General features: G+C 42.9%; 1 protein-coding gene across 1 annotated transcript; it reads left to right on the forward strand.

Annotated features, from left to right (window-relative positions):
* The first annotated feature begins 2,310 nt into the window (after positions 1-2,310).
* LOC134204116 (delta(24)-sterol reductase-like) lies at positions 2,311-24,952 on the forward strand. Its single transcript, XM_062678940.1, has 5 exons — positions 2,311-2,698; positions 13,616-13,802; positions 13,866-14,154; positions 14,213-14,534; positions 24,407-24,952. Exons 1-5 carry the CDS (start codon positions 2,516-2,518, stop codon positions 24,938-24,940), a joined length of 1,515 nt encoding a protein of 504 aa, XP_062534924.1. The 5' UTR covers positions 2,311-2,515; the 3' UTR covers positions 24,941-24,952.

Raw genomic sequence — 24,952 nt, forward strand, 5'->3', positions numbered from 1 at the left:
AACAGTTATAACTGTGCCAACTACCTGATATTATTACACAATTATTCATAAATACAATTATTGGATGCTTGTTTTTAACTCTGCCTGCATTGAAGTTTCATGATTGGTACGTGCGTTTGATTCCACTCCTCTCTATATCGATCAGCTGTTGTGAATCCTCTCAAAACTCTCACGTGGTCACGTGTTTCAACTTCCCGAGTTGAGAGAATACTTTTTCGGTATCATTTTACAGATCAAAATACTTTTAGCAAGCAATAATAAATCTAAATTATGATGAAGGTATTTGTCAAGTAATTTGACTTGAAATTATTTCCATGAAATGACGTTGAAAGTTTATCTAATGAAACATACGATCCATTGTATCTTTCCATTATTAAATGAGAAATGGATTCGTGCGAAAGATGATAAAACTAAATATTCCTACACTAATTGAATCATTTATTTGCGAAATTATGAAGAAAATGGTGTATCGAACCACGAAAGGTTGATGCTTGTATCGCTTTTGCTTGAATCGTGTTTGAAAGCCGTAAGGTAGGCAATTATTTTTGGTATGTTCTGCGAATGAAAGCTATTATATCGTGATTCCAGAAAAGCATCATGAGGGCCCATTTACGAACTACAAGACGTTTTAGGTTGTGGGAAGGTAGGCTTGTCTGAGCGTTAAGGACTTTATAAATTTCAGAAACCTACCATACATGAAGCATTACTAGAGGCTTGGTGTGGGTTGAGTTTAGCGAAGGGTTAGGGTTGTTATTTGCGAATGAAACTTAACCGCTGAGTGGATTAACCTGTTTTTACAAAAAATCTTAGCAAACTAATCGCACCCATCGGATATTCCATCTGCAGCTTTCGGTTATTTTCTCCAGTACGGGTTATTGGTGAGAATGTTTTGATTTTAGAGTTTCACCTATACTAACGTAGTGCTATAAATCGAAAGCGCATGCCACCATTTGGCTACGGGTGCCCCCAGTATTGTCCAAAAATGTTTTGGTTAATTATGTCGCTATACTAATGGAAATTGTGAAATAAAAATGATAGCTGACATAGTGTGGTTGTTATCCATTCATCTGATGTGCGAAAGCAGGTATGTTCATTCATAAAACTCTTTTATTGGGCAAAAGAAAAACTCTAGCACAGCCAGCCTGAATAAGTCAACGAAACATGGCTGCTAAAAAAACCGAGTCAAAGTGATTTTAAACGCAAGATAATTGCTTTTAATAGTTTAAGAAGTGTATAAATCTGGAGTTATGAAGCAGATATATGTTTGATACACTTTTCTAAAGAAGCAGTGGTTAATATCTCCCTACAAATCGACGTATTATCGCTGAAATATTGAATTATTTGCGTGATGAGCCAATGTTACATCCAGCGCCAACATTACCACCGGTTACCCTATAACTTTTTTATATTTTATTCCCTTTACTTGTTTTGAGGGTTAATAGTCAGAACTATAGATAGTGGAATATATAGATGAGCGAAGATAAATCCTCTGTCTCCAAACGAACTGTCAAACGCTCGGTCAAACGTGCCTCCAAACGAGCATGACGTCACGATTTCAATGGAAACGTTAAGGGCTGTGACGTCATACGCGCGTGTGCACGGGCAAAAAAATTGACTCAGCCATGCTTTCGCTCATCTATAGATTCTACTATCTATAGTCAGAACCAATTTGAAAAATCCTGCAAAGACAACATGTTGCGCTTGTAGATACAAAGGCCTGTATTCCGCGGAGTCCTTGGGCAACTTAGAACATCTGTAAAACTCGATACACACAAAAACATAATACAATTTTATAGTTTAAACTCTACAGGTTTGTGCTTCAATAAAATACATATCTATAGACTGCTGTGTACATGTTCGTAGATAAAAGGGATATATTCCATGGAGATTAAAAAGCTGTATTCCAGGAAGTTTGGAGACCTTAAAAGCAATAATGACCTGCAAAACAACTATTTCACATATTTTAAACATTAATCCACGATATAAGTGTGAAATATTGCTGAAATGAAACAAAACTGTTTTCGGCCACCTACTTGCATGGAGCCGCCCCATAGTGCCCCGGTACGCTTGTAAAGCTGTGTCGTCAAATTTGTAAATCCGTCATCCTGAAGTTAAATTTGCTGGTTCAGCCAAAACAATAATCCTACTATTTCATGGACTAATAAATTGTACAATACAAACCCATACCTTGTAATGGTGTAGACCAGATGCTTGTACTGAACGACGAAACATGCTTCCACATAGAATGGAATTGATAAAATAAATATCAACCACCGGGAGCGGGGATGAAGTAAGTGTGCAATAAAAAAAATCGACAATCTACGACAAAAATACAACTGCCAATAAGCTACAGCTCCGGTGAGCGCATTCGCGAATTTAATTCACTTGTGTTGCGCATCTGTTCGCGGTCAGGTCATTGCCATTGACTTTTTTTCTCTTCTCCATCCTCGTCTATCTGGGTGGAGTCGTGTACCGGGCAAAGTGATTAGGCTCCAGAAAGGCAGTGATTTTGAAAATGCCTCGAAAAACACTTACTGAAATATTGCTCATAGACTACCGGTGGATAGTTGTTGTGTTTTTCCTGTTACCGGCATCCTTTCTCTACAACTTGTTCTACAGTGTTAGAAGCAAGATAATCTTCAAGCTGCATTCGGCGCCCAAGCAACATGATGCAAAGGTGGCAGGTATCCAGAAACAGGTAAGAACGAATTAATTGATAATATGACAATGATAAAAATGACCTTGGAAGGTTAATCGCAACTGCTACGCAAGGTAAATTTCTGCACTCCTTAAATTTAGTGTTTACTATAGTCGGATGGAATAGAAAGTTATTAGCCTTACGATGCGCAGAATGATTGATAGCACCAAGTAAGTCTACACTAGACGCCTGGATAATTTTTATATATAAGCCTCTAGTCTACACTTCCCTTTTCCTCCTTTTTCCCATTAAATATTTCGATTCGCGTATGATACCCGCATCGCGTCGCGTGATGCATCCGTATTTTTACGAAATGGTTACGAAACTCCAGAAGTTCCAAAACATCCCGAGTAGGAAAAAATAACTCAATAATGCCTAAATCTGTTATTGAAATCTTACTCTGCTGTAAACTTGCCTTGCATTTGCGTAAAAGGTAAAATACCAAAGGAATAGTAATTAATATGCAAAATACTTCATTTATCAATAATTCAGCGATAATACATCGTTTTGAGAGAGATATTAATGCTTCATTTAGAAAAAGTTTATCAGGCATATTTTAGTTTTATTTACGCTACAGTCATGTACCTACTTCTTCAACTAATAAACGTAATAAGCTTGCATAAAAAATCATTTCGACTCGGTTTTTTAGCAGCCTCGCAAACAGTCCGTCCAAGAATTATTTGATTTGCCCAATGAACACAACGACACAATTGAACCGGTTTTTTTTTGAGAAACTGCATATGTAACATTTTCGGCCAAAATTCAAAATTCTTTTATATATTATTCGTGCAGTTGCCGAGTCACCATGAGAAAAACTCATACGCTTCTCTGACAACAGATTATAGAAATAATTGTTTAAAATTGGTCAAAATCCACACGCGTGGAGTTTGTCAGATAAGACATCGACGCAAACTGAATCAAATTCTTATGTCCAAAAACACTGAGCCCATTTGCTCTTTTTTAGCGAAAGTTAGTTGAATTTCCGAAGAAAGTATTGCCTGATTTTCTCAAAATTGCACGCGGCGAACCCTTCATGAAAGGTACCGCCGCGCTTTCTGCACCCCGTTTACTTGATTCTTATGGGTGAATATCATTGCGGTGTATCGTTTGGCGCGGCCGTACCTTTCGACAGTCATTCGCCGCGTGAAGTTTTGTGCAAGTAGGTACCCATATGGGAACATTACAAACAACGCACAGTGAATCATATCCAGAAAATCTGACAATAACGCAAGACAGTCGTTCGTTCCCTTGCCCCTGCGGAAAACAAATTGTGTATCTGACAAAAAATCATTCAGTTCAACCCGTATGTCTAGCCGGAAGAGAATCATCTTCTCCAATAGCTTCCGAAGATATGATAGCATCGCGATTAGACGATACGAATTCTAATCCGACGCGGGTTTTCCGGACTTCTGGATGGCTATCACCCTCACTTGCCTCCAATCATCCGGAACAATGTTGCACTCCAGTAACTGACTGAACAAGCTCAATAAGCGCCTCTTCGCGACGTCAGGGAGGCTTTTGAGCTAATTGAACCTGACTCTATCCATCCCTGGAGCGGAATTGTTACATGAAAGGAGGGCAAGCGAGATTTCAATAATCGAAAAGGGCCGATCCATCTCATCCCTGTCAGCAAAAGTGTCACGTGACTCTTGCTTCACTGATACCGAATCTGGACATACTTTCTTTGAGAAGTCGAGTATCCACCTCGACGAGCTTTCACGATCTTCGTTTACGGACGACGCGTTGCGCATTCTTCTCCTGACGGTCCACAGAGTTTTCATTGAGGTCTCGCGCGTTAAACCGTCAACAAAAGTGCGCCAATATTCGCGTTTCTTCACAACTTTGCCAACAACCAACCTTCTTGAACTGGATCTCGAGCGCGATGTACCGTTTGTGAAGTACGATCGAACCGTGTTTCCGAAATTCTTTAAACGCGGCGGATTTCTCGCGATAAAGTTATTCGTCTTCTTCTTCTTATTGGCATTACATCCCCACACTAGGACATAGCCGCCTCGCAGCTTAGTGTTCATTAAGCCCTTCCACAGTTATTTACTGCGAGGTTTCTAAGCCAGGTTACCATTTTTGCATTCGTGTATCATGAGGCTAGCACAATGATACTTTTATGCCCAGGGAAGTCGAGACAATTTTCAATCCGAAAATTGCCTAGACCGGCGACGGGAATCGAACCCAGCCACCCGCAGCATGGTCTTGCTTTGTAGCCGCGCGTCTTACCGAACGACTAAGGAGTGCCTCGCGATAAAGTTATGTACACTCAGCATCCCACAACGGATTGTGTGGTTTCCTACGAATCGAAGCCTGGCCCTGGCCGGCGTTGTGCCTGAAGAGCGCTGTCAAGGATCAACTGGGATTTAAACTCGTACTCTTCTTGCGGTGAAAGTGCTTCTATCGACGGTGCGCCATAAATGATGGCTTCCGCACAATTTTCCCCATTCAATGTTTTTTGTGAGGTCATATGAGAGGTCGATAGAAACAGATTAATTACGTCCATTGGAAATCGAGACTTCAATCGGCAAATGATCACTACCATGGGGATCTTGGACCACCTTCCAAGTAAAGTCCAACGATAATGAGCTCGAACAAATGGTAAGATCTAGACGGCTATCTCTTGCTGGAGGAGCCACTCGTGTAACTTTTCCTGTATTCGAAATTGACATTTGACGCAGAGGTCATATAGCATTGATGAACGGTTGTCGTCGTACAGTTCCCCCCAGCCTGTTCCGTGGGAGTTAAAATCTCCCAAGAGCAACCGTGACTCAGGCATAACCGAGCAGATGTCCGAGAGATCTCTATGAGATATCGCGGTGTTTGCAGGAAGATATATCGAGGCAATACTGAGGTCTTTTCCTCGAATAGTCTCGCCAGCGCAAGATCGACTCTATAGAAGGAGTGCTGTTTTTCAATCCCTAAAAACACCCCTCCATATCGATTTGCCCGATCTCGGCGGATTATGTTGAAATCAGGAAAATCAATCCAACATGGTGTTTGCCATGTTTCACATAAAGCAAAAGCATCACATTGTAATTGTTATGCTTACAAACGAAACACGCGGATACCGAAGAACGTAACTTTATTAATGCTCTCCCATTCCGTTACCGTGTTGCCAAATACATTCAAAGTTAGTCAATCACAACATATCTCTCTTTCTATATTGAAGTTACAAACATTTGTTCAAAGACGAATATGGAAGTCCAAACGAATATTCTCTTAGCTATGGATAAAAGTCCTCCAGATGTTTAGGACGTCGTATTTCTCTGCGAGGCCTCTGGAGGGTTTCTGATCCCTTGGGTGGAATCCAAGCGCTCATCGGATTAGCAGCATAATCACTATTCTACCTTATTACTTAATGTTCTGCGTCTGATGGACGATCCAATGATTTAACGTGGGAAGTATTACGTCTGTAGACCTGCCCATTTCCTGTTTCTACTGTAAGGTTATTTCCGCAGCGTTGAATCACTTTAGCTGCAGTTGGTAAAAAATTCGATGACAACTTATTTTGTGGTGTCATATTTTTCAGTAGCACTTCATCTCCTATGTCAAAAGTCGATTCTCTAGCTCCAACCTTGGTACTCCTTGGTGTTGTGCTTTATAATACTATCGCGATCGCGCATTTTTTCGTCATCGCAAAATTCCAGTTGCAGATGTGGGATCAAATCTCGGAATCTACGACCGAACATAAGTTGTGCAGGCGGAACCCCTGTTCCGAGTGTGGAGTGACCGAATACATATAGAGGTACTCTTACAATGCCTCTTTCCAGTTTGTCCCTTGCTGTCTTACAATCTTCAATACCTTGAGGATTGATCGATTTTGACGCTCGACCTCTCCATTTGCACTAGGGTGGTATGGTGTAGTATGGATTAGTTTTATTCCCTTATCTACACAGTAGTCCTTGCGTTCCTGGCTTGAGAAATTTCTTGCATTGTCGAAAGTCAAAACGCAAGGTAAACCCATTCGAGTGAAGCTTTCCTTCAAGAACCTGATGACTTCCCCTGTTGTTGTCTGCCTCATTGGTTCGGCTAATACGAAACGACTATACAGGTCAATAAGGACAAAACGATAACATCCGACTGGGAGTGGACCCAAAAAGTCACCCGAAAGATGAATCCACGATGCACTCGGTAAATCTCTAATGCGCAACGGCTCCGGTTTTTCAAACGGGACTACCAGTTGACAGTTGAAACATTCCTTGCACTTCGTCACCAAACCGCTACTCTCATTCTCCTTTTCATTTTTTCGCGTCCGGGGTGTCCGATATGGGCTAGAGTCAAGTCGGCCGCTCGAAGATTTTGTGGAACGACGATTCTAATTTTACGTAATAAAATATCGTTTATGAAGCACAGTTCGCTTTTAAATGGTGTGTATTGCCTAATATCATCCCACTTTCCGCTGTGCAAAGCAGATTTTACTTTTTGCAGTTCATCATCGTTCTGGGAACTTTGGATGATATCGTTCATCGTTATTGCGGCTGGTTTATTTACTTCCACAATTGCAAACAGGTCTGCCTTTGAGCTTCTGTCAAAAGATTTATCACCGAGGACTTCGGAAAGTCGTGACAGAGGATCAGCTATATTTATCTTTCCAGGTACGAAGTCGATCTTGTAGCGGTATGCTTGCATTTTTAGAACCCACCGTTCCTGTCGCTGATTTGGAATAGATGTTTGGCTGAAGATAGCGACTAATGGTTTATGATCAGTCTTTATGGTAAAATCTAGTCCAGTAAAGTACATTCGAAAACGCTCCGTTGCCCACGCAATCGCCGATGCTTCTTTGTCCAATGTTGAGTACTTCTTCTCCGTCTTAGTCAAACTTTTGCTGGCGTAGCTTATAACTCTCGGTTCGCCTTGTGTCTACTGTAACAAAACTGCTCCTAGACCGTTAGCACTTGCATCCGTTATCAAAGCGGTCGGATTCTTTGGACTGAAATAACCCAAATGTTCCGGTTTAACCAAAGCAGATTTGATTACTTCGAACGCACGTTTCCCTTCCTTCGTCCAGTTAAATGGTACACCTTTTATTGTCATCTGTCGCAATGGAGCGGATAGGCTGGATAAACTCGGAATGAACTTACCAACGTAGTTCACCAATCCGAGAAAACTCCACATTTCGGTAGTATTTAGTGGCCTTCGAAAAGTCTAGATGCCGCTGACTTTATCGTTCATCGGAGAAATACCACGGGCTGATAGGGTGTGACCCATAAAGTCAACGGCAGTCTTCCCGATCTCACTTTTGACCATGTTTACGGTTAATCCAAATTTCTCTAGTCGGCACAGAACGGCTTGAACTCGTCGATCATGCTCTTCTTGCGTTTTTGCGTATACCAGAATGTCGTCGATAAACACCTTTGTTCCTTTCAGTCCCCTCAGAATCCTTTCGATCTCCCTTTGGAAGATTTCTGCCGCACAATTCATGCCGAACATGAGCCCTTTGTATCGATAATAAGCATTCGGCGTGACACACGTGGTGATCTCCCTTGATGATGGTGCCAGCTCGATCTGGTGGAAGGCCTTTACAAAATCTCTTTTACTGAAAAACTTGCAGAAGTCCAGGTGCGGCATAATTTCATCAAAGGTAGGTAACGGATATCGATCCGGAATGATGGCCTCATTTGCACGCCTCATGTCGACACACAGACGTATACTTCTGCCACTATCCTTTGGTGTCACCACCAAAGGGGAGGCCCAGGTAACTTTTAGTGGTGCTGGCTCAATGATGTCCTGTTTTAGTAAATCTTGCAACTTTGATTCCACGAGCTCTTGTAACGGTATCGAAAGGCGTCGAGCAGGCTGCTGAACTGGAACTACTTTTTGGTCGATTTTCACTCCTACCTGTAAATGTTTCACTTTTCCCACTTTTTCTTCTTTTGCAGTAACGTTGAAAACCTCTCCTTCAATCTTCAAGATATCGAGCTCCATCGATGTTTGTTTACAAAGGAGGTTGGCCCCTTTCTCACTATCGACGACATACTATATTTTATGCACCTTTAGTTTACCATTTCCGTAGACGCGCAGAAATTTTGGACCTTCGTGATTGCAGCTAATCTTACATCCTTCTCGCTTCAATTTACGCCAGGTTTCGCGACTGACGACGTTCACATGGGCTCCTGAATCAACGATCCAATTCTGTTTGACTCCGCCGACGTAACAAGTTACCATTTTGTGCTTCGTATCTGTCGCGTAAATTTGTTGCACATCACTATCGCTGTCACTTCTTCTTGCTTCGTCACCGCTGGCATCCGTTTGATCGTCATCACTTCCTGGCTCTCGAACATGCAACACACGATGTTTTTTCTTCATTGCACTTTGCTTACTATCTAGCTTCGTCTTACACATTTTCCGAAAGTGGCCAGTAATATTGCACTTATCGTAAACCTTATTTCTGGCTGGACACGCTCTGTCATTGGCAAAATGACCAGTATTGCCATACCGAAAACACACATCTTTCTTTTTAGTATATTTTGCCTGATATACTCGCGGCTCCTCTACGGAAGTTGATAGTTTCTTCATCTCTTCTTTATTTCGTCGTACGGTTTCCAGGATTGGGGCTTCTTCTATAATAGCAGCTACCGTTAGCCGCTTCTTCTTTAGAATTATTCCTCGAAGTTCATCAGAACGGCAATTGTCAAACACTTGCTCTGTAATTCGCATATCAAGAGCTTCTCCATAATCACAGAGCCGACCTTGTTCTCGCAGTCGCACAACAAATTTTTCCACTGATTCTTCTTCACCTTGTTTCAAGCTTCTGAATACGTATCTGTCGTATGGAATGCTCGCCAATGGGGCGAAATGGGCGTCCAACAATCGGATAGCTTCTTTATATACATCAGAGCCAGCAGGTGGTGCTGCATCATGACCAACGATTTCGTAGAAATTGTCCTGAATTTCGGGCAAGGCAAAATGCAACAAGTATGACTTTTTTCTCGAAGCAAGCGCAATGCAGTTTACCTCCAAGAATAATTCAAGTGATCGCTTCCACTTTCTCCAGCGAGTTCCTATGGACGACATGTCGGAGGTATCGAAGGGGGGGGGGGTACAGCGACGGTTTGTTTTCCATGTTTGTCTTTCTTTTCGCAGCTATGGCGCACTCACTTTTTTTCTTCTTTTTTTTACCTCACCCACATTCTTTTCGCAAAATAGCAGCAGCTCGATTATTACAGGTTATGTTCACTTTCTGACTGGTCATCGCATGACTTTTCCAAGTTGATTTCCTTCCTTGATATCGCTTTTTTTCGCCGTAACAGCACAGTTTTCTGACTGGAAAAATTTATTCTTTTCGAATTCAATCGCGTTCTCCGCGAATTTAATCTAAGACCCAGCTCGCGTCGCCAAATTGTTATGCTTACAAATAAAACACGCGGGTACCGAAGAACGTAACTCTATTAATGTGTCAGAAACGACTGGAGAAGCGGCCTTCCTCAACATTTCGGCGTAACTTCGCCGAGAACGCTACGGGAGAGACCGCTTCTGGTGGATTCGCTGAGCACTGTATGTACGTTGGGCAAGCTTCAAGAGCATCTGGAGGGCTTTCGTTACAATAGATACACTTCGGTGCCGTCTTGCATGCGCCTTCCACATGCTTCTATCCGCATGATGCACAGCGAGGTTTATTACAGCAGTACTGAGCGGTGTGACCCAGCTGCTTGCAATTAACACAATTATTCATTACCTTCGGTACATACAGCCGAACAGGTAGACGAAGTTTACCAATCACTACGTAGTCAGGCAGCGCGGACCCGGAGAAGATGATGTAGAAAGAATCAGACGGGGAATAAAGGCTCCCCCAGACCTAAGCGACAACGAGTCGCCACGATTCTATCGTTGGGTCGCGGCAGGCAATGTTCTATTTACGCATCCATACCAACGGCGACAGAATCGCTGTCGCCAAGCGATAGAATCGCGTCGCGACTGTCGCGTCGCGTGTGTTTGGGGGAACCTTAAATTCGCTTCTTTTCCTCCTGCGACACCGAATACATTAGTTTCCAATCTAGTATCACAACAAAAGGCAAAGAAACGTTCTTGAAACGACCGAAACCTTGTTTCAAATTGTCGCATGTCATACTTCCCTCCATCAACACCCCCGTGATATCACACACTGCTGACGGTAAACAAACCTTATATTCGAGAGTGAAAAGCTCACAGGTGGCAATATTTGCTATCATTGACCGTGACGTGAAGCCTACTGGACCCAACCATGTCAATGGTCGTAACTGACGAAAATCGTTTTTTTCAGATCTTTGCTGATTTGGCTGATATTCAAGCGTTTGCCTTTGGGTCGAAAGAAAATAACGTACGGCCCACAAGAGTCAGGAGGTAGGCTTTGTGGCGGGGGTTTGCGTTGCTAGTGTCCATTCTGTTTTTACTCGGTACATCAGATTGCAACGAAACATCTAACAAGGGTTTCGAAATTCCCCCGCCATCTTCGTCTTCGTGCATTCTTCTTTTTCTTCTTCAATGACTCTACATTCCAACTGGAACTCGGCCTGCTTTCCAACATAGTATTCTATTACATTTCCTCAGTTATTAATTGAAAGCTTTCTATGCCCGCCATTGCATGAGTATGAGTATGAGTATCTTGGGTGGCAAATACAATTGATACACTATGCCCAGGGAGTCGAGAATGTTTCCAACCCGAAAACATCCTAGACCGGACCTAGAATAGAACTCGCCATGTCCGGATTGGCAATCCTACTCCTTTGCTCGCAAGGCTACTGGAGACCCATGTCTTCATGCATTACGGACACGAAATGCGCCGCTGCAGCGAGGCAAAATAAATTCTAAAACTAGACACTTATCACGGGGACAAAATAAAAAAATGAAAAAAAAATAAAAAATAATGAAAAAAAGTAAAGGGTTGTATCAAAGATACGACCGCAAATCGAACGTAGAATTACGTATAGTGCGATAATTGATACGAAAAAAAATCATCAACATTTTATGCATGTTCGTTCATACAGGATGGCTGATAGCCGAAATATAGGCAATTTACTGTTAAAGTGCAATTTCAACATTGGCTGGCGAAATTGAAATTTTCAGTAGCTAAATCCATTATATCAGCTGTTCACAATAGTTGTAAATAATCTTAGAGAGTTTACTGATCGACTCATACTAAAATCTCCGGAATCCGTTCAAAAACGGCTGAGTTATTGATTCGTACTTCCTGACCTATTTTCGTGATGGTCCCAAATTTGAAACTTTGTGATGACCCTCTCCCTATCTTATCGAAGGACGTAATTCTAAGTAAAAAAACACTAAAATGGATACTTGCGTTCACACTGATGTATCGCCGGATAATGGTCCTGGCAGCACACACTGGACGGATGATCACTCGCCGATGGCGCGATCGAAGCCAAGCTCGTTGTTGTTGGTGTTCGCGCCGCACTCAACCCTGATACTGGGCGGAGGGTAGCGGAACGGCAGCGTGTGTTGGTGGAGATGATGGTGATGATCAGAGTCTATTATATAGAGTTGCGCAAAGAGGATCTTCTTACACTTATTCTGAACGAGCTTCTTGTTATTCTGTTTGCAACTTTCATTTTTGCTCAACCCTAAAAGTGACTTCACGGGAGTGTTCACTGCTAAAGCTTTCTAATTCGATAACCAAGACACCCACAGAGTGCAAACACGTTAGTTTCTTGTTGCTACTTTATTGGGGGGTGTATTGAAGTTTTTTCAAGCTGTTTCTAGAACAAATCTAATACATTTCAATTCATGCGTTTTAATTCGCCATAACAATCATTAGGCGATAACAATACTTCCGCCTTACCAACAATCATTTGTTTACTTTGCTCGATGGGTAGACGGTTTGACAGTTCAATAGGTAGATTTGGCTTCACTCTTTGCGTAACTCTATATATAATAGACTCTGGTGATGATGAGACTTTTGCGTGGACGAAGATGCCTGCGCCGGATAAGGATGGACGCCGATAAAGTTGCAAAACTAAGTGTTTTGCTTTTAGTTCGACGAAAACTCGAAGGGCTACCTAATTAATTAAGCACCACTTCCATTCAAGTACTTCGATTCGCAAAATATTTAGTAATAAACCCGAACTTGGGAAAAAACGAAAATGAAACCGACCGTACGCGGATGCTCGACGTGGAATGAAAATTTATTTAATATAATGTGTTAATAAATCTCGCTTAACTTTTCAAAAGGACCTAAGTAACATTTTTTTCATGAATTAATTTGAGTATTGCAATCAAAAGCTTTCATATTATTCTGATGTTTGCAATATTCAAATTAATTCATTAAAAAATGTTACTTAGGTCCTTTTGAAAAGTTAAGCGAGAAATGTGTTCAAACAGAGCATACACGGACAGATAAATCAACCCAAACTTTGAGTTCAATATACGCACTATTGAGAATATCGCAGAAAAAATTTACCCAAATTTGGGTAGTTTTCCCTTTCTTTCCCATGATTGCTATTAAAACTAGAGCAAGATGCAAACACCTCACCGAGGTTGCTCAGCCCAATAACCCAAATTTGAGTAAATTCAATATTCTCTATTTTGGGTTGATTAAGGTCCGCTTTGGATAAATTAAACTCAGCTTTGGGTAAATTGTTTACATGGGATTAAAGGCAAACTACCTAGTGCCAGAAAAGAGCCAACGGTTCAAACCAAAGGGGTTCAAATTAAAAACGGTCTTATGGCCGGGGGTCCTAGGTATATTCAATACGCAAAGAGATTTTGCACTCAGTATGATTTCTATGTACCTACAAAATACAAATACGATTGAGACATCTTTTTGAATCAATTCAAATTGCGTTGACCACAAACTTTTGAAGCCATTTTTGCTTTAATTTTGTATCTGTACCTTGAATAGCAAATGTTCATTTCAATAGATCACTAAGTTCAAAGATAAATAAATGTGTAACCAAAAAATAACTTCCATTTCTCATGCAGGTCAAAAAATGGAAAGAATCCGGATCGAAAACAAAAATGTGCACGGCACGACCTGGCTGGCAAACGATGAGCTTCCGAAAACCGATGTATAAAAAATCATCCTATCAAATCAACTGCAACTTAGTAGATGTTCTGGAAGTCGACACCACCCGTAAAGTAGTTCGCTGTGAACCGCTTGTTAACATGGGTGAGTCAGGGCAATGATTCTAGAGCATCTCAGTATATCAGTAGGACCAACATTGTATTTCAGGTCAACTGTCCGAAACGTTGGCTCCTCTAGAATGGACCATTCCGATTGTACCTGAGCTAGATGATTTGACTGTGGGAGGCTTGGTCATGGGAACCGGCGTCGAATCCAGCTCACACATCTACGGCCTTTTCCAGCACATTTGTCTGTCGTACGAATTGGTTCTAGCTGACGGAAGCGTTGTCAAGTGTTCTGCAACGGAAAATGCCGACCTTTTCTATGCTGTACCATGGTCATATGGAACCCTTGGATTGCTGACGGCCGTTGAGATCAAAATAATCCCAGCCACAACGTAAGTGAAAAACAACATGAGACTAGACGAAAGCAGAGAATTGTGACTTTCATTACAGGTACATTCGGTTGCACTACGAGCCAGTAGTTGGTCTACAAAACGTTGTCGACAGGTTCGAAAGCGCTTGCCGAGACTCGAAGAAGAATCATTACGTGGAAGGTTTGCTTTATACTCTCGATGAAGCCGTCATTATGACCGGAGAAATGGTCAAAGACAGTGAAGTCGAACCGGATAAGGTTAACGATATCAGCAAATGGTACAAGCCGTGGTTCTTCGTGCACGTTCGCGATATTTTAAAACGTCGTGAAAAGACATACGAATATATCCCATTGAGGGAGTACTACCACCGTCACTCCAGAGCGTTGTTCTGGGAAATTCAGGTAAGTTAATAAGAAGAAGCATCTTCGAGAATTGCTAGCCGTTGTGCAAAAGACGATAATCGACAATAACCTGCAATGTTGGTCTTACTAACAGCAGTCAACGAAGCGAATTCTGAAGCATCATATTGAGGTCGTGGTGAAACGTTAATTATTAGTTAGCGAATGATTTGTATATGGTAACGTATATTGCTATTGGTCTCAATATGGAGGAGTCGTAAATCGAAGAGGACAACGGGAACCTCCCAGATCTGCATACCGCACCAATTATTTTGTTAACACGAGAATGTTTCCTACCAAAAAATATTCTAAATCAGACCGAGAATCGAACGCGCCATCTGAGGATTGGCATTCCTACGCCTTTACTCACAAGGCTAACTAAAGACCCTCGTGTCTAGACTCCACAAGACGCTCCGATCGAATAGAGTTAGCCGCCGTACCAAACTGACTACAGTCAAACCTCCATGAGTCGATATCGAAGGGACCATCGACTCATGGAAATATCGAGATGTCGAACAAGAAATCTTTGAAAAGCTGTTTAAAGGGACCAACACAGTAGCCCAGAAAATATTTTTTAATATGACATAATTTCACTTGTCCTAAGACGAGTTTATACCATCCCATTGAATTCCACCACTTAATTGTATCTTGACAGATACGTATTTCGACCTCAACAGTAAGACGGCCTTCACTGTTGAGGTCGAAATACGTATTCGAGTCAAGATACAATTATGGTGGAATTCAATGGGATGGTATAAACTCGTCTTAGGACAAGTGAAGACATTCCACTAAAAATCTCAAAATAATTTTCTTATTATGACATAATTTGCTTCCATTAGTCGATATCTAGTCATAGAACATCGACTCATGGATGTTTGACTGTATCTACAAAACTAGGAAGGTGGATCGATCAGGTAGGTGGAAGACGATTGGCGGACCTTCTGCAGACTACGTGGTTATGGCGACGTTCCAATTAAGGACAAGCCTCCCGGAATTCATTTGCGTTTTCAGTCGTGTTTTCAATGGCACATCACTCAATTCGGAAGCAACATACAACTGTATTTTTTATTATTTGACGCATATGACGTAGCAATCTGAAATAATAAAAATGATAGTTGTGCTTTGCTTCCGCATTAAGTGGTGGCCCTTGAATAGTTGAGTTGATTTAAATTTGGATTCCAGGCGACCATCAGTTCGTACTTTACTTCCAATGGCCGATACAAATATTAAATTTATTTTACGTCCGACAGCTCTTGAAATGTACGAGGGGGGGAATAAAAAAAATAACAAGGAAACAGAAAAAAAAAGTCCAAAAATGCAATAATTCCATGGAAAATTTTAAATTTTAATGGTAAATGATAGCAAAGAATGTTAAGAAAAAGCAAAGAATATGAATATTTGTAACATATTTATCCAGTAGCAAAATTTAGGACAAAATTTATATAATTAGAAAAGTACTGGAACTTATTTTTGTAGAAATTTCTGTTTTTCTTTTTGGAAGAGCTGGTTTTGTTGATAAACTCTAAGTAAACTGTTGAATCCATAACACCAAAGTACTGCTAGAATTATAAGCTTTTGTTTAAGTCAAGAATGAAACTCAAACTGGTTGAATCAATAGGGGCAATGGTCAGATGTACTTCTGAAAACACAGCTGTGTTATTTGAACACAGTTGTTTCATGACGTTCTTGCATAGGCTCGGAATTGCAGACTTTCCGGAAATTGCAGTCTACTTTACGGAATACTTAGGTGACGTCTGAAGTAGAATCGCTGAAGCCATATCAGCATGTCCACGATCCTAAAGTTATTGGAATGCCATGATACTTGTTAGCAGCATATACACGACCTCGGATAAACCCGTAGAGAGGATGTAATGGCTCATGGATGACGATTGCTGCCTGGGCGCTTCCCGACCCCCACACGATCTGAGATGTCTTCTCAGGCGTATGATTGCAGATTTTCGTTTACCTTACTCCAAGCAAAGGTACGATACACTGAAAATAACCCTGCTTTTTGAGAGTTACAGTTCCAATTGATTTATGAAAAATAAAACATTCTTCCAAACAGTTTCAAAATAAATCTCTATTGCTTTGTAAAAATAGCTAAATAAATATAATACAATACATAGGCTATGTTGGTTTCCTTCTCAGCCCCATGTACATGTGGTATTTATAAAGTGGGACGGATTCCAGCGTTTGCTTGCAGATCTCGTCTCCGCTCTTACGTGGCAGGCCTACGTCACACTGTGGAGTTGCTGTTGGTATCGGATTTCGATGGCGTCGTCGATGGGACTTAAAATTCAGAATCCGTTGACTACGGTTGATGAATACTTGCAAATCTATGTGAACTCTGCTAATACGCACCAAGTATCACTGGCGTATAACATTACAGACTCCACGTTAGAGTTGAGTATTCGGGATTTGGTGCATTGCCTAGACCACCGCCAAACGTTGACTGGCTTTGGTTTTCGACCTTCTTCACTATTTGTCCGGCTACCGTGGAGTTGGAGTTGTTCACATCCAATGATTCGGCGTAGTTGATATTGATTTGATATTGAGCATTCAACCAGGTCATTCAGTTTACTCCACTGTTGGGTTAGTTCTGCAGTATCGTCATCTATGTCGAGGTAGTACGATTGCTTTATAGTGGTGGACTGCTAGAGCGGCCCATGATGTCGTCGATTACTATGAGCATCAGCAACAGGATTTGGTTTAGACCTCCCTAGCTTCTAGAGACGCCCCTCAGTTTTTCGTGATTCAGACGATCGAAGGATTTTCCGTGGTCAATCAGAACCAAATGGAGGGACTCTTCAAATACATTGACCTGCTCCAGGATGATGCAAAGCATGACAGTATGGTTCTCACATAATCATCCGGGCGGAATCTTGCCTGCTGCCATCGTAGAATTGTCAACCTTTCCCATATCTGAATTAGGATAAGTCGTCAAAACTCGAAGATAATGTTCTAAGTGGTTGAATGAACGTTTTACCTGATCAGTTGATGACTGACATGTCGCGTCTTTCCCTGGCACTTACGGATTTGTCCTTGCTCTAATCAGGCGGCGTGAAATATTGTAGAGTATGCGATTATTGCCGGTTGTTGACCGGGGAAACTGCAGCCAACAGCGTTTGATGACTTACTTCTCTAGAACCGCTTTTAGTTGTGAGGACTAGTATTTGGCTGTTTTGGAAATGGATCACCTGAAATTGAAGACGGTGCCTTCTTGAGTCCATCATCTTTTAAATGGGCAAGATCCGACCACACATTTCCCGAATTCAGCGGCAGGACAATTCACTCAGGTGTCGATTCACCATAGATCGACTAGAAGATCCAGCTGTGAAGACATCGTTCGTTGAAGAATATGGAACTCAAGTAGTGGATGTTCTGGAAGGTGGCAGTGTAGAATAGAAGTGGGCGGAGAAGAATACTTTTATCGAAACCGGCGACATCAACTTGAATGAGCTGCCACTCAGTGAATAGCTATTCTATAAATTATTATAAATGTAACCCGACTGGAGATTGAGAAGCGAATAGAATCAAAGGCTGAGCAACGGGAAGAATCAGATGAGTAAAGTACGAGTCCCGTCTACGGTAAGTATCTCTGTAAGTGAAAGTCGGGCGTTGCTGCAGACAGGACAGGCTGGCGTGGATGGACATCCTGGCCGATGATGTCCTCAACAACTCACTGACTTGGAAAGCTGAAATGCTGGTTCGATCACTTCGAACAGCTTCTTATAGTCTCAGCTGCGTTCTTCAAAAAGCAGCCATCCGATGCAGGAAATCTAAAGGGGCTCCAAGGTCGATCGGCAGTTGGCGAAGGTGACCCTATGCTGTCTGTTTTGTCTGTCTGAATCACAAAGACCTATTTGGCGCCCAGGGATGCAAGGGATTTTCTAATAGGGTCAGAGCTTTGTCTGACCTCATTCTGGTAGTCGTTGGATGGATTTCATCTGCTCTGTTACTATCTCAGCGTAATCGAAGAGATCTTGGTGGGTGTGATTGTCCGTGTATCATACCTTGAGCTGTTTTGGTTGTTATTGTTGTGGATATCTAGACGACTCTGATTTGGCTAATTAACACGAAACGCTATATTAGTATTGCGATGCTCTTTTGTGTGTGCTTAACGAGCTGACCGTATGTTTTTTTGCGGCGGGTCCACCATCAACGCCCGCAGAACCAGGTGGTTGAGTGTCAACGGAAAAAGCTCCTCAAACTTTGCAGTAGCCGGGCGATCGGAGGACTTCAATGTCTTGACAGTCTGATATCATCAGATGACGGAATTGGGATTGACATGGAACCATGAGTCAGAAAGGCTGGGGCCACCTTCGCAAGTTTTCGAAATATTTGGAGACCCAACCGGATTGATTCACGCACCAAAATTTGAATGTACTACTCTATCGTGAAGCGTGTTGTGATTAGGCAAAGACAACGCAGATGATGTCTAAAATTTATATGTAGTTCAAACGGACTTACAGTGCCGAGCCAAAAAGCCAACAAATATCGATAACAATAGATGTTCGAAAACGTGGATGGAAACGGGTCGACCATATATTGCAAGGTGCTTAGACGGAATCTGTAAGGATAGGATGTAGAATATTTATGCCGATAGAGATATATGTTCGTATTTTTTTATTTAAAACACTCTTGGGGACACATTAATGATCTTTATATTTATATTTCGTATCAAGATAAAACCAGTAATGCATAAAGTTCAAAAGTTAAAAAAAAATAAAAAATCAAAAAAAAATTATTTTTTTTCGCCTCATAAATTTTTTGGGAAAGTTGAAGGGGGGGGTGACAAAATAAATTTAATATTTGTATCGGCCCAAGAAAAAAAAAAAAATAAGGGAACAATGAAGCTGCACCTCACAATTTACACATTCGGCGTTTTGGCAAGCGACAATGTTGGTTGCTTTTTGCATTGAACAAAGGAAAATTTAAAGCGCCAAAAGATTTTGATCTCGCCAAACACAGAAACAAACCGCCAATGTGGTTTTGACATCACATCACAGAATCATGTCAAAGTGACCCAGATTCGGCAAAACCGTGGTTACTCTAATTTGGGTTCGGGTACCTAAACTCAAATCTGGGTAACCGAACAAGCGAAAAAATCTGGGTAACCGATACCCAGCTATTTTCGCTCCAGAAAATTATTATTGTGTAAAAAATGTTAGGGAAAACAATTTCCCCAAACGCATATCACTTGCCGGCTGTGCCGACAATGCTCCGCCGCCATTAATTTGACCATGCTTGGACTATGTCCAAGGGCTTGACGATCCCTCCCCAGGCCATCTACGAATTGTGGCGCCTGCCTAGGATGTGGTGGGGTTTGACAGTCGGCTCCGTGGAACTTCTATAAAAAGCTGCATATATCCGCAAGCAAACTCCGCCAAAGCGACCGTGTGCCGCTCAAAGCACACAAGCCCAAGTCCTGGTGTTAGGTTGGACGGTCCACCGACGAGACAGGAGGTTTGCGCAGGCCCAATAAGCCGCCTTTAAAAAACAACTATTACGAACGACATAGAAGATAATACGACTCGATACAATCGGCAACGACCTAGGCGACGAATAAAGGATCACGATTGGAAGCTTGGAACATGGAACTGCAAGTCGCTAGGCTTCGCAGGTTGTGACAGGATAATCTACGATGAATTACATCTCCGCAACTTCGACGTCGTAGCGTTGCAGGAAATCTGCTGGACAGGACAGAAAGTGTGGAAAAGCGGACATCGAGCGACTACCTTTGTTGATCCCGCCACGTCCAGTGATCCGACGAGCCCCATCGTGCCCACTCCTGTGAACGCGATCGTATAAACGTATCCACACCCAAACCGCAGAAAGAGGATTGTCTGCCACACGAAAGGTCAGAAGACGAGTCTGCGGTCAGCGCATTGTATTTCATCGTAAGCAAAATAGCCTTTGTTGACAAACTGAACTACGTCCAAGGAATTATTTTCTAAATTTAAGAACAAAATATCTCACAAAATTGTTAAAAATCTAGTTATTGCTATCCCAACTGCAGGTAAAAGCTAATTGAACTCGCAAACTATCATTGTAGTTAGTAAAATTAATGCTGGGATCTGTTGATCTATATATATTTTACAGTGAATTCTAACGCTTATTCGGAATTAGAAAACACAGCTAACTTGCATTCCCAGGCTGTTCTTAACACAAGGTGAGGACATTCAATTTCCTATCATCCAGTATACTAAAACGACTATAATTAGCTGGTGTATAGTTAAGCCCGTGGGACAAAATTTGAATCCATCCACCTATTAGAGTTGAAAGACCAGCGGTGAGATCCTTTTACCATTTACATCTTAAGTTGTATAAAAGAAAGCTCCTTCAATATCAGTAGGTAACTAATAACGAGAAATCTCTCGACACGAATTGTTAAAACGGTTGCGAATTCGAATCACCAAAAGTGAGTTGTAGTATATTTGTGTTAAATTGAATCACCATTAACCTTATTTATAATTCCGCAGGAATTTTGTAACTCCCTTTTATTGGAATAAAGTTAACGAAATCTACTGGTTCGTTTATCGCTCAACAACCTTCTACCAAATCTGTGACACCACCAATGAGCTGGGAACCGGCTTCATAGTGCTGGGAAAGCTGCGCCAATGCGTGATTGGGTGGCAGCCAATCAACGCAAGGATGTGCAAGCTGAAGATTAAAGGCCGTTTCTTAAACTATAGCATCATCAACGTGCACTGGCCACACGAAGGGAGACCCGACGACGAGAAACAAGCGTTCTATGCACAGTTGGAGCAGACATACGATGGATGCCCACTGCGGGACGTCAAAATCGTCATCGGTGACATGAACGCTCAGGTAGGAAGGGAGGAAATGTATAGACCGGTCATCGGACCGGATAGTCTGCATACCGTATCGAACGACAACGGCCAACGATGCATACATTTTGCAGCCTCCCGCGGAATGGTAGTCCGAAGCACTTTCTTCCCCCGCAAGAATATCCACAAGGCCACATCGAAATCACCTAATCAAGTAACGGAAAACCAAATCGACCACGTTCTAATCGACGGTAAATTCTTCTCCCTTGAATCCGACCACTAGCTCGTTGCAGTATGTCTGCGCTCAAAACTCGACGGTGTACAACACGCATCGGAGTCGTCCGCGACGGCTAAACATTGGGCGGCTACAAGACGGTAGACTAGCCCAAGACTACGCGCAGCAGCTGGAAGTGGCACTCCCAACGGAAGAGCAGCTAGGCGCAGCATCTCTTAAAGATGGCTGGAGAGATATGCGATCCGCCATTGGAAGCACTGCAAGCACTATACTAGGCACGGTGGCTCCGGATCAGAGAAACTACTGGTATGACGACGAATGTAAGCAGTTAGTTGAGGAGAAGAATGCAGCATGGCCGAGATTGCTGCAACACCGCACGAGGGCCAACGAGGCACGATACAAATGGGCGCGGAACAGACAAAACTCGATTTTCCGGAGGAATAAGCGCCAGCAGGAAGATCGAGACCGTGAAGAGACGGAGGAACTGTAAGGCGCTAATAACACACGAAAGTTCTATGAGAAGTTGAACCGTTCACGTAAGGGTCACGTGCCATACAGCCCGATATGTGTAAGGACAAAAACGGGAACCTTCTTACAAACGAGCGTGAGCTGATCCAAAGGTGGCGGCAGCACTACGAAGAGCACCTGAATGGCGATATGGCAGACAACGCTGGCGGTATGGTAATGAACATAGGAGCACGCGCGCAGGACATGCGACTTACGGCTCCGAATCTCCAGGAAATCCAGGAGGAGATCGGCCGGTTGAAAACAACAAAGCCCCTGGAGTTGATCAACTACCAGGAGAGCTGTTTAAACTCGGTGGTGAGGCACTGGCTAGAGCGCTGCACTGGGTGATTACCAAGGTTTGGGAGAATGAGGTTCTGCTGCAGGAGTGGATGGAAGGTGTCGTGTGTCCCATCTACAAAAAGGGCGATAAGCTGGATTGTAGCAACTACCATGCAATCTCATTGCTGAACGCCGTCTACAAGGTACTTTCCCAAATTTTATGCCGCCGACTACCACCAATTGCAAGAGAGTTCGTGGGGCAGTACCAGGCGGGATTTATGGGTGAACGCTCCACCACAGACCAGGTGTTCGCCATACGTCATGTATTGCAGAAATGCCGCGAATACAACGTGCCCGCACATCATCTATTTATCGACTTCAAACCCGCATATGATACAATCGATCGGGACCAGCTATGGCAGCTAATGCACGAAAACGGATTTCCGGATAAACTGATACGGTTGATCAAGGCGTCGATGGATCGGGTGATGTGCGTAGTTCGAGTTTCAGGGGCATTCTCGAGTCCCTTCGAAACGCGTAGAGGGTTACGGCAAGGTGATGGTCTTTCGTGTCTGCTATTCAACATCGCTTTGGAGGGAGTAATACGAAGGGCAGGGATTGACACGAGTGGTACGATTTTCACGAAATCCGTCGACATTGATATCATGGCACGTAACTTTGAGAGGATGGAGGAAGCCTACATCAGACTGAAAAGCGAAGGTAAACGGATTGGACGGCGAAGTACATGATAGGCTCAAGAGAGGTCAATGTAAGCCACCCATCACGTGACGAAATCGAGGTGGTTGAAGAATTCGTGTACTTGGGCTCACTGGTGACCGCCGATAACGATACCAGCAGAGAAATTCGGAGACGCATCATGACAGAAAATCGTACGTACTTTGGACTCCGCAAAACGCTCCGAACGAATAGAGTTCGCCGCCGTTTTTTCGCCGCCGGAGTTTTCGACAGGAAAGTGCTGCGTACCATCTATGGTGGGGTGCAGATGGCGGACGGTACGTGGAGGAGGCGAATGAACCACAAGTTGCAACAGCTGTTGGGAGAACCATCAATCGTTCACACCGCGAAAATCGGAAGACTGCGGTGGGCCGGGCACGTAGCCAGAATGTCGGACAGTAATCCGGTGAAAATGGTTCTCGACAACGATCCGACGGGAACAATTAGGCGAGGTGCACAGCGGGCAAGGTGGATCGATCAGGTGGAGGACGATTTGCGGACCCTCCGCGGACTGCGTGGTTGGCGAAGTGCAGCCATGGACCCAGCTGAATGGAGAAGACTTTTATGTATTGCACAGGCCACTCCGGCCTTAGTCTGGCAATAAATAAAAAATAAATTACTTTATTGGTGCAGAACCAGCTATTCCAATATCTAAATGTTGGGTGAAGCTTTTGATTAACTCTTGGGTTGTCACACAGCACACATGGCATTGGAGTAGTCTGGATTTATGTCATCAAACAAAATTGTAGCCAGCTATTTAGTTAATCGATCTAAACAGAATTGCAGTGTCTTAGTCAAGGCCTTGAAGGGTTACTGCCGACCGAACTATCACACGACAAATATTCAACGCTATAAGCTCTTGTACGCTTATGCGTTGTATGCCCTTTTCAAGGACCCTTTTCCAAACTTTCCCTTTGTTCTCCCATCCACATTCCTTTTGTTGACTTCCTATTCCGTCAGGTGTGCGTTGAAAAAGGCTGTGAAGGCGATGGCACCAATTGAGGTGAACGTGCCCCTAGAGCCGACGATCTGAAACCTGATACTTGGGGTGGCATTGTGGGGAAGGGTCTTCGATGGGTTGTTGAGTTTGTGGTCTATTACTTTATTCACTGCTTATCACAAATATCGGTTCACTTTGTTGTTCGGTCTCGTTGATTACGGTGCGTAATCTGATCGCTAGCTGGTTGACTGTGGACAACTACTTTATTAGGCTTTTAATTTGTACGTCCGATTGCCCTGGCCAGAAAAACTTGACTCCGAGAGAAATATTTGTCATTATTAAATGGAAACGTTTCTATAACAAATTAACTATTTTCTATTACTCACAGGACATCGTGCCATTCGGGAACAATATCATCTTCCGTTACCTGTTCGGCTGGTTGCTGCCAGTGAAGGTTTCCCTGCTGAAGCTCACTCAAACGGAAACGGTAAAGAAGCTGTACGAAAACAATCACATAATTCAGGATCTTCTGGTTCCGACCAGCACCTTGAAGAAATGCTGCGAAGAATTCGACCGTCTGGTGAACGTCTATCCGGTGTGGCTGTGTCCGTTCCTTTTGCCCAACAACCCGGGAATGCTCCAACCGGCCAAGGGAATGAAGAGCGATCTGTACGTGGATATTGGAGTGTACGGCGTTCCAAAGAACCGTCCATTCCACCCGGTGGAAACGACCCGTGCGATTGAAGATTTGGTCGAGAAGAGCAAGGGCTTCCAGATGTTATACGCCGATACGTACCGCAGCCGCGCGGAGTTCCGCCGTATGTTCGACCACGGCCTGTATGACAAGATGCGCCAGAGGTATAAATGCGAGGAGGCCTTCCCGGAGGTGTACGGCAAGGTTAACAAGAATGTTCGGGATTAAATTAAAGCTACT

This window comes from Armigeres subalbatus, unplaced genomic scaffold (assembly GCF_024139115.2).
Source record: "Armigeres subalbatus isolate Guangzhou_Male unplaced genomic scaffold, GZ_Asu_2 Contig405, whole genome shotgun sequence".
Taxonomy (NCBI): Eukaryota; Metazoa; Arthropoda; class Insecta; order Diptera; family Culicidae; genus Armigeres; species Armigeres subalbatus.